Here is a 10,035-nt window from a genome sequence, read left to right as displayed (position 1 = left end):
GGGGGGGGGGGGGAGATGCGTTCTTTGTAAGCGTATACGTATGGACGTGTATATATATATATGTGTATACCTACTGATGATAGTTTTGCTATACGAGATACGTTGATTTTATAAAAAAATAATGTTTTTTCTTTTTCTTTTTTCATTTTAGTTACAGCGCACGCGAACGCCCCGTCCTTGGTAATTTTGCCCAGTGGCGACGTCCAAACGAAACCCATCGGTTCCAGCATCGTCCTCACGTGCACACCGGATGTCGAGAAACTGGAACTCGTTACGGACATGCAATGGCTCGATCCTCAAAACAGGGTGATCGAATCTCTGAAGTGAGTAGAAGCTCCTTAATTTATTCAAATTTTTGATATGATAGTGATATTTAATTTTTTTTTTCTCTCTCGATAGAGCACGATCCTTTATTTGATTTTTTTTTTACTTATATATTTATCACGTTCCTTTGTCGGCTCTGGATTATTTTTTTTAGGAAAAAAAAATATACACTGGACACTACACTAATCTCTTGTTTTGTCGTTCATTGCACACCAGCCTTCGCGTATTGTCGATCGGCGAGAGGCGAGTATGATAACAAATAAAATTTTCCGTGTAGCGTTATGCATTAATGAAAATTCGTTGTTTCCATCGAATATACGAATCTTGTAACGATTTGACACTTTTCGTAAATAATTCATGTAAATAATTAATTTTCTCGAATAATATGTCACTCATACCCGATTTCTTTAACTGGACACGACATTAAACGTGTTACACGCATTTTGTTTCGTCTAGTCGCTTCTCATTTCGCATAATAATTATCGAAGCTGCCAGCTGCTCCGTAATAATAAATATTTTGAATACATAACGCCGCTTCAACAACGCGTGATACGACTTCGATAACAGCTAACGCCGTACACGAATCTCGGGTCACATACGTCCCGTGCATGCTCGTCATGTGTTACGCCATGGGTGGGTGTTACTGGAAAAAAATTTTCTTTTTCCAACTTCACAATACTCTGGGAAAATTTGTATGTTCTTATCCATTTTCGCTTTCGCTCTCTCGATATCCATAGTTACATTCTCGCAATAGTTTTTGAGAATCTGCTGATGCCAAAGTCAATTTTCTGACTGACAGCCTGTCTATATTTTTGTATTTAACTTGTATTGTTTTTTCATAGCAATGTGCAAGGTACCACCAAACCGACCATATACACGGAAATGAATCAGGATAACAGTCTGAAACTGTTATTCGATTCGCTCAAGGAAGATCAGGAAGGGCAATACACGTGCAAGGCCAATTATGCAAGCAACATACAACTAATAAAGACCGTAACGATCAATACTATAAGTAAGTTATTACATTGTTTTTAAATCCTTGGGTATAGTGTACGTGTAGCATCAATATGAGTACTTTGGGAATACCTATAGATGGGGATATATATGGAATTAGGATGCTACGGTACAGGGATACTTGGAAAGATAAATAATGTTATTGATAATGATGCTGACTTTTTAAATTTCAGTTGCAATCACGTGGGACGATGCACCGTTAGATCAGTTTCCTATTCTTGGCGAGGACTACTCGGTAAAGTGCAAAGTTCGCGCGAGACCGTCGCCCTCGGTCGATTGGCTCTTCAATGACGAAGTGATAAGAACCAACGATCATTATATCATTGAGACACACGCCCTCAAGATCAAGAACGTTCAAGAATCTGACGATGGTATCTATACCTGTCGCGCTTCTGTGGCGACCACCGGAGAACTTAAACGACGCGCTATTCGTGTGGAGGTAGGTGTACCGGTTTTTTTTTTTTATTTAGGGGTAGTACCTTTTTTTGTGAGAGACACCTTTTTACTTAAAATTCTTTACTGCAGGTCCACGTTAGACCTGTGATCGAGGAACTGAAATCTCCGCTGGAAATAATCGAGGGGGAGAATGCCAATATAGCGTGCAACGCTAGGGGTAAACCACCTCCAAAGTTCAGTTGGGTTAAATCGCTCAGGCAGCAAAATCTATCGTCTGCCGATCGATTTGGGGTTAATCCTGATACTGGAGTACTGACTATCACCAATGTGAACCGAGAGGATGCCAGGGAGTATCAGTGCATTGCAACTAATGCGGCAGGTCGAGCTATTGCCAACATCCGGGTAGACGTCATCGTGAAGCCAAAGATCATGGAATTCCTCAACGAGACGGTAGCAGTCGGAAATGCAACTAGTATCAGTTGCAGAGCTTTTGGTAGACCTCCTCCCAAGATCACCTTCAGGAAACACACTTCTAGCAGGCCTTTCGTAATGGGTATCCAGTCGGATGACGATAGAATTACTTTGGAGAACGAGTCCAGTGACGTCACTGGCGAAACAGTGGGAACATTGAATATACAGAAGGTCATGCGCTCTGACGACGGACTTTATGAATGCATCGCGAAGAATCAGGGTGGTGATGCCTTCAAAAGTGGCCATGTCACCGTTGAGTTTCCGCCGTCTTTTACATCCATGTCGAATCAGACTGTCTATTCCTGGGAACAGAAACCGGTGAATCTTACGTGCATTGCCGAAAGCATTCCCAACGCTACGATTCGCTGGACTATGCATGGTGATGAGCCTATTAGGAACTACCCGCAGATTCGGCAGATTGGGACTGGACCGATTTCTGTCCTTAATATCGTTCCTATTGATAATCGTTATTACACCAACTACAAGTGCATTGCCCAAAATCGTTATGGCGCACCGGAACGCATTATCGAGTTGAGGGAAGCTAAGAGACCTGGAGAATTGCTTCAGGTGAAGATCACGGAAATCACTGCTACCACCATCACGTTCGATATTATTCCGCCAGTTACACTCCCGGATATGCCAATCAGGACGATCAACGTGCAGTACAAGGAGGAATCGCAAAATTGGGTTGAGGCTAAGAACAGGACTTGGACTCTTAGTGAGTACATTTTCTTTATCTTTAATTCTATTATTTTCTCCCACATAGGGCTCGTCACTGCAACGACAGTTGCCCGCGTGTAATGAAATTGTCTGATGTTGGAAAAATAAGTTTTATTTAGATGGCTGTATTTTTTTTTTAATACTTGTGTCGATCGAGCTAATCTTTTACTATAGAAACTAATATGCGTCTGGATCTTGAGATTAAACTTTAGTATGGTTTCGATCTAGCAGAGACCTCCATGTTATAAATCGCTCCTAATCTCTTCTTTCAGATTCCCTCTACGTCGTTGAGAACTTGAAACCGCAGACTCAGTACAATTTCCGATTCTCTTCTGCCAATGCAGTGGGAAGTAGCAATTGGGCAAATCATTTAACCAGAATGACACCCGTAAAGACTGTTCCAAATCCCCCCAAGATGCTCTCGAAGCTGCCAGAGGGTAAAGATTACGAAGTCTCGAAATTCAACAGTCAGTACCAGCTGAGGTGGGTGGCACCTCCTGACAATGGTGAGCCGATAGACGTCTACCGTATCAGATATTGTAAAACCGAACGAATCTCTGGCGAGTGGCAAGTTCAAGAAGGTACTTGTTATACCGTCGACACCAGAAAAACGGATTACTACCTGAAGGATCTCCAGGCGGACGCCTACTACAAGGTTGAGCTCAAGGCGCACAACAAGATTGGCTATGGCGCTCCAACATATCTGACGTTCAAGACCGCCAGAGGTAAGTGTCATACACTGACTGTCGGTACTATTTCTTAAATTACTATGATTTATCTCCATACATAGCCATGAAGAGACATGCCTCTGACTGTCCACGTATTTCTTTGCTCTTATCCTGTTGAATTAAAGAAGGGAACGTTTAGATTTTTTGTTGCCTTACACGATGGCCGAAGGAACTTCGTCTTGATGCGACCTGGAGGAGGCAAAGAACAAGAAGAAAATATTATAAGACAAAAGGAATCTCTTTACCCCCTTCAGGCCACATACAGACGAGTGACGATAGTTCCTTGACGCCCCCCAGGGACGTAACAAAGGATTTCTCAACAAGGGTCAACCCTGTTCTACTTTTTTTTTTTCTTTCTATTACCATTCAGAATTGACCAGCGATCCTCCGACCCTCTCACGTGCATCTACTGGTGGGGATACGTCCATGCTCACCGTGACAGCCATTGTATCAGCAATAACAATCCTATCTTTAGTGTACTAGAGTCATCGCCCCGTATCTCCTATGCGCATTCCTTTATTGAAGTGACCTTACGTATTACACGATATTATGTATCGTCAATTTTTTTCAATTTTATTTTTTTTTTTTCAACAAAAAAAATCAACGTTCATGTACTTTATCTTGGTCATCGAATTTTTTAATTCAAATGCATTCCTCGTGCGTTTTTTTTTTAATTTTTTTTTTTTTTTTTTAAAGTGAAACTTTCTCACATGCTGCGTTATCACAAATTGAAACGTTTATTTTTCGCCTATGAAAATTCGATGACCTGCTGCCGCGTAATTGAAGGATGTCCATAAAAATACAAGGAATGCCAGAGGAATGTGTTAGCGTAGAGAGCAACATTGCGTTTTTGCCTATTCGAACCGTTTTCATCGGCGACTATTAAAGGCTTATAGGTTAGGTACTAGACGAAGGGGAACACCATTCCGAAAGAAATATCTTTAGAGATTATCGCGCGATGGCGACAGAGTGTCGGTTATTTGCGAAAATGGACTCGAGAGAGAGAGAGAGAGAGAGAGAGAGAGAGAGAGTAAGAGTGAGAGAGCGAGAGAGCTTGTGTGTATTGCGAAAAGAAAGGGTTTTTTGTACGTCAGATAAATGCAAATGGTGCAAGTCCACGCGATAATGTATACCGCTATTGAGAAACATGAAAAGAGATATTTATTGTTGAACGCTCATTGTTGAAAACGTACTGGTACGTTTTGTATTAGGCTTAAGGTCGCTACTTCCTTTTGTACAGATTATCGACCTGCATCGAGGTATCGCGCGACGCGCAGAAGACTAATTTAAATCTTTCCCGCGAAACGCTCATTCTTAAGGCGCGTACGAAATCATTCGTTATTTGGGAATGGGCTCGGTAACGTATATTGCAATAAATACGATATTAAATTTTTTTTTTTTTTTAATTCTCAATTCATCAGAGATTTTCGTCTTTAAGAAAATTATTAAGCAATCAGATGCTTCGCTACCCGAAAGACACGTTGGCGCGACTCACGTAGTCACGAATTCTCATTGCAAATTCCAACCGACCCACCCAGAATACTTGGTCGCGTGCATTTTTTGTATCTCGTTTTAATTTTTCTCTTTATCTTTCACATTTATTTCCTTTTATTCGTTCAATACTTTGGTGCGTATGAATAAGCCTTTACTGCCTTACATTGCCAAATGCCTAATGTTAGATAAGGAGGAGAGGGTCGACCAAGTCGACGATTAGGACATAGAGAAAAGTCAAAATTCCGTCTATATCACGAAAGCGAGATAGGGAAGAGTTAAAAGCCAGCGAAAAGAAGACTGGGCGCTTAAGAGGGGGGAGGGGGTACACACGAGTTAATTGAATTAACACTAAAGAGCTATATTTTTTCTTTTCGCCCGCAGAGACGAAAGCGCGATATAAAAGAAGCCGTTTGCCAATTTAGCTTAAAAGAGATATTTTTAGAAAATCATATACAGCCAAACACTTGCGATTCAGCTTTTTTTTTTTTTTTTTTTTCATTAGGGTTAGTACATGTGTAAATTGATGCGACTCGAAACGAAAGGGGATGGAATTCGAATGAGTAAACATTGAAAATTATATAAATTAACGTTTATATGACTATTTTCATTTATCAGGGTTAACACTGATCCTGATATTATTCATCGTGAAAATAAACTGAACTGCATGCGAGATCCACTGTGCGTTGTGTGCATACGAAATATCCGTCTTTATCGAAGCGATCCCCATCGCCTTCAGTGATGCATACGTTATAACAAAATAGAGTTTGCCCTTATTTTTTATTTTTTTAAAAATATTTTTATCTTTCGTTTCTCCTGTTTCGTTCACTCTATACAAACGATCAGCACCAAGCTCAGCGTACAATTTTTGCCCGTTTCCAAGAATCACGTCTGTGCCAAAAGTTGTCTTTGATTTGCAAATTCCTTTTTCTTTTTAAATCTCGTTCCCATTCTCAAATACACGAATCTCAGTCGCTACGTTACTTTAATTTCCTTTATGAACGTGAACCAAAAACGAGAATCAGCACAGACGAGACTTCTTTTGCCATTAGAATGAATTTTCTTTTTCCATCGACGTAGTTTGAATACATCTCGGGACGAATCCTCTGTTTTTTTTTTTTTTTCTTTTTTTTTTTTTTTTGGGCCTCCTCTCTGGGATACTTACTTTCATTAGTCTGCTTGATTAGACATCTAAATCCGTGTTCTTTAGTGCGCATGATCTGTGAATTATTAATTATTAATTATTAATATTTACTGAGGGTCATTATTATTATGATACTTACTTATTAGTCATCACATAGCGTTACTCTTAGCGATAGCGACATTCGATTACCGTACACGATTTATTGTAATAGATTTATTTGTATTATTATCAATATTACGATTATTATTATTATTATTATTATTATTATCATTATTATTATTGTCATTATTATTATTATTGCTACCGTAGCAATCGCTAATCATTACTGTCGCGGTTCCGCATATACATGTAACACTTATCTATCTACGTACATTCATTAACGTTGGTAATTTTTCATTTTACGAAGCTAACGCGACTAGTACTGTACAGTCCAGCTCAAAACCTTACAACGATCACCATAAACGAACTTACTTGTTTTTTTTTTTCGTTTTTTTTTTTTTTACGCCAATTCAATAGCATCGATTATCATGTAAACGAGACGTTATTGGTTATCTTTTTTTTTCAACACTTTTCTTTAGTTTTTTTTTGTTTTCCTTCATGTTCCGTAAGTCACTCGTCTCCTTTGTCAAAGTCTGTATCTCGTGTTAGTTTGTTCGAAATTTTGAACGTCTGTTATTATTGTTATTGTTACCGTCATTATTATCATTGTGAATTAGACTACATCGCATGGCATGCGCTTTCTCATTTCTGTCAGAGTCGCAGTCCGTGGCATCCATCAGACAAGGGATGATTGGACGAAATCATTTTTTTTTTTTTTTTTTGTTATCATAGTACAGTCATTCGATAGGAAAGTATTGGCAGCGAATCCGGATGCCTCGCGATGATAATTTATGTTGTTGTATCGATTAGCAGAGCGTTAAAAACAAAAGTAATAATAAAATCCATCAGACAAGGGATGATTGGACGAAATTTTTTTTTTTTTTTTTTTGTTATCATAGTACAGTCATTCGATAGGAAAGTATTGGCAGCGAATCCGGATGCCTCGCGATGATAATTTATGTTGTTGTATCGATTAGCAGAGCGTTAAAAACAAAAGTAATAATAAAAGATTTCTTCAAAATCACAACGTTGACCGAGGAGGGTCATCCGTCACTTTTACCACCTGTCACTTTGTCAGTTTCTATTTTTCGATACGTTGATATCACGACGGAGTCATGGTGCATTGGAATTTTTTGTTCTTATCGTAATTCGCCGTTTGGCACGTGATTTTTATTTTTCTTAATTTTTAATTACACGATCACATTTCATCAGTCACGTGACGCTGTCGATTGACTCTGCTCATTCGCCGTATACCTTCGCAATCTGGTGCAATCACGGCAAACGGGGACGGACGGGTAATCGGAACGTTAAAGAACGCTTTGGTTCGATTGTATTTTTCATATTTTTATTTTTTTTTTCCCCCGTTTCTTTTTATATATATTTTTGAGGCGAATCAGGTAAAAGGGGGTGGCGCGTTTCCATGGGTTCGATCCGGGTGGGGGATACACTCGGAAAATTAATGAGACCGTTTTTTCCCCCGTTCGTTTGTTTTGTCTTGTTCAATTTCTATTGTTTATCCTTGGCATAGCGTTGCGGCTACTTTTTTTTTTTTTTTTTTTTTTTTTTTTTTTTTTTTTTTTTTTTTTTTTTTCATTTCCATTGTCACGCTTCTCTGGTTTCAAGAAATCGGACCGCGATATAACGGGCGACGCGAAAATTATTCTCACTTCCGGTATTTCTCTTGCGGGGAGAATTTATTATCGAAAAAAATTTGAGTTTCCACGCAATCGCTCCGCCCCTTTCGACCTATCACGAAATTCTTCCATAGGTTTATATTACGTACACGTATAGATATATATACACGTATAGATAGATAGTGTTTACCTACGCTCGTATTTATGAGGGTACATAGTCTCTTTGTGGAATATATTGTAAATAATACGACAGAAATATATAACTATTCATGAATATATATATATATATGTGTCGCTCGATTACCGTTTGCCTGCGGAGAAGCCTATTTCAAATTGTTTTGATCGGTTTGTTTACTTGTTTGATTTAAGACTTTTTTTTTCTTTTTGGTTTTAAGATCAAAAACCCGCAGAACCGTTTTTGTGCCGCGTATTTTTTTTCTTTTTTTTTTTTTTTTTTTTGAAAAATATTAAATTCAAAGAGGGCGCTTTTGCCCGTTCCATGTAGCGCGATAACCCGACACTGCTGCGACTTATCAATTTGAGATGGTTTCTTTCACGGCCGTCTCGTTTATTTTTTCGTTTGCCTGCTTTATTGTCCTGCGGATCGAAAGAATTAAGAGAAAAAGAGAAAACGGTCGACCACGAGAACGGTAACTATGACCAAAAGACATAATACTAGTAAACGCATCCCCCAGGGAGAATGACGCTTGACTTGGCCAATAAGGATTTGTATTTGAAGGTTTAGCTGAGATGTGGAGTTAAAATTAGACGAAAAAAAGAAAAATGTTGCTGTCTCTAGTGATTTTTTTTATATTTTTTTTTTGTTTTCAATTAATATGGTCAGTAGTCTGCGCCTTACACTAACACACTATAGATATACCGAATGAGCTTCTTTTTTGTATTTATTTGGGCTTACCTTTGGCATCTCTATCTTTATCCTTTTTCTTTAACTATACTGTACCTATATGACTGTCCTTGTTCCTCTAATCACTTTTTTTCTTTCCTGTATCGTCTATTGTCTGTTCACTGTGCTTGGATTGTTATTGTGTCGTCTGTTGTATTTAGACTATTGCTGTAATTCTATTTTAACATGTACGGTCGCGACACGACCACCCGTATCCCCCTTTGGTTTGGTTTCGCTTTGATGAAGACGGATCTTTGGCACTATCTTTTATTTTTCCAGGATAACTAAACAAACGTGAAACGTGTTTGGTGATGATCGCCGGATACGACGTGCGATTGTATTATCGTATCCTAAGATGATTTATTAAATTCTAAGATTTAGATATCGTTCGTACACGTACATCAACACATTATGGTTATCGCCAGCGATCTTCGTGAGAATGAGACAAAGGTTTCTCTAATTTTTTTTGTTTTACCGTATCTATCATATTTTTCATACACGGTATCTGTTACATATGCGTTACCTTAAACGGGGTTAGTCACGATAAACGTCATCAGCTGAACTCAGTCGCGAATTAACGATTCCGTTAATCGAGGCAGCCTGACCATATTAGTAAAAAAAAAAAAAAAAATATTATGAACCTCACGACACTAATAATTTTACTACGTGAACTTTAATTTTTGTAAAAGTCACACTTTTTTTTTTTCCTTCCTAATCACACTGCTCCGATCGACGATATCACTCGTTTGCGGCTAACTTCAGCCAGTACGAATAATCGGCTACGCGAACCAGCCCTGGTCCCGAAGCCTTGAGATATTTCGCACGCTTACGGATAACCTTGTCGAAAGTCAAGTTGATGAACGAAAAAATTTCGAGTAGACGTAAAATTTGTAAGTTTCGCCTCCCGTGATGTTTTCGCGATGTACGTTTTTTAAAACGAAAAATTGTTTCTTCCAGCCAATGGGAGTAACAATAAAATTTGCTCATCACCAAACATCGTTTTACGTCGCTTTACGCACTAACCGATTGTGCTGTTGTTTTTTTTTTCTCCATTCTAAACACGTGTTACACTATTAATAATTTTTTTTTTTTTTTTTTTTTTTTTTTTTT

General features: G+C 38.5%; 1 protein-coding gene across 7 annotated transcripts in view; it reads left to right on the top strand.

Annotated features, from left to right (window-relative positions):
* The window catches only part of LOC107264163 (fasciclin-2), a 34,025-nt gene that overhangs the window by 18,398 nt on the left and 5,592 nt on the right, over positions 1–10,035 (top strand). For 5 of the 7 annotated variants that reach the window (XM_015732120.2, XM_025081548.1, XM_025081545.1 and 2 more), the window contains exons 2-7: positions 152–323; positions 541–567; positions 1,167–1,336; positions 1,512–1,777; positions 1,864–2,923; positions 3,198–3,650. In XM_015732120.2, coding sequence (XP_015587606.1) covers positions 152–323; positions 541–567; positions 1,167–1,336; positions 1,512–1,777; positions 1,864–2,923; positions 3,198–3,650 — 2,148 coding nt within the window. Of the gene's footprint in view, positions 1–151; positions 324–540; positions 568–1,166; positions 1,337–1,511; positions 1,778–1,863; positions 2,924–3,197; positions 3,651–4,023; positions 4,207–10,035 lie in introns of those variants that run through there. The other 2 variants (XM_025081549.1, XM_025081547.1) reach the window with 2 other exon arrangements.

Source organism: Cephus cinctus, unplaced genomic scaffold, assembly GCF_000341935.2.
Source record: "Cephus cinctus unplaced genomic scaffold, Ccin1 Ccin1_scaffold0168, whole genome shotgun sequence".
NCBI lineage: Eukaryota > Metazoa > Arthropoda > Insecta > Hymenoptera > Cephidae > Cephus > Cephus cinctus.
This window is presented reverse-complemented; position numbering and strand designations above follow the sequence as displayed.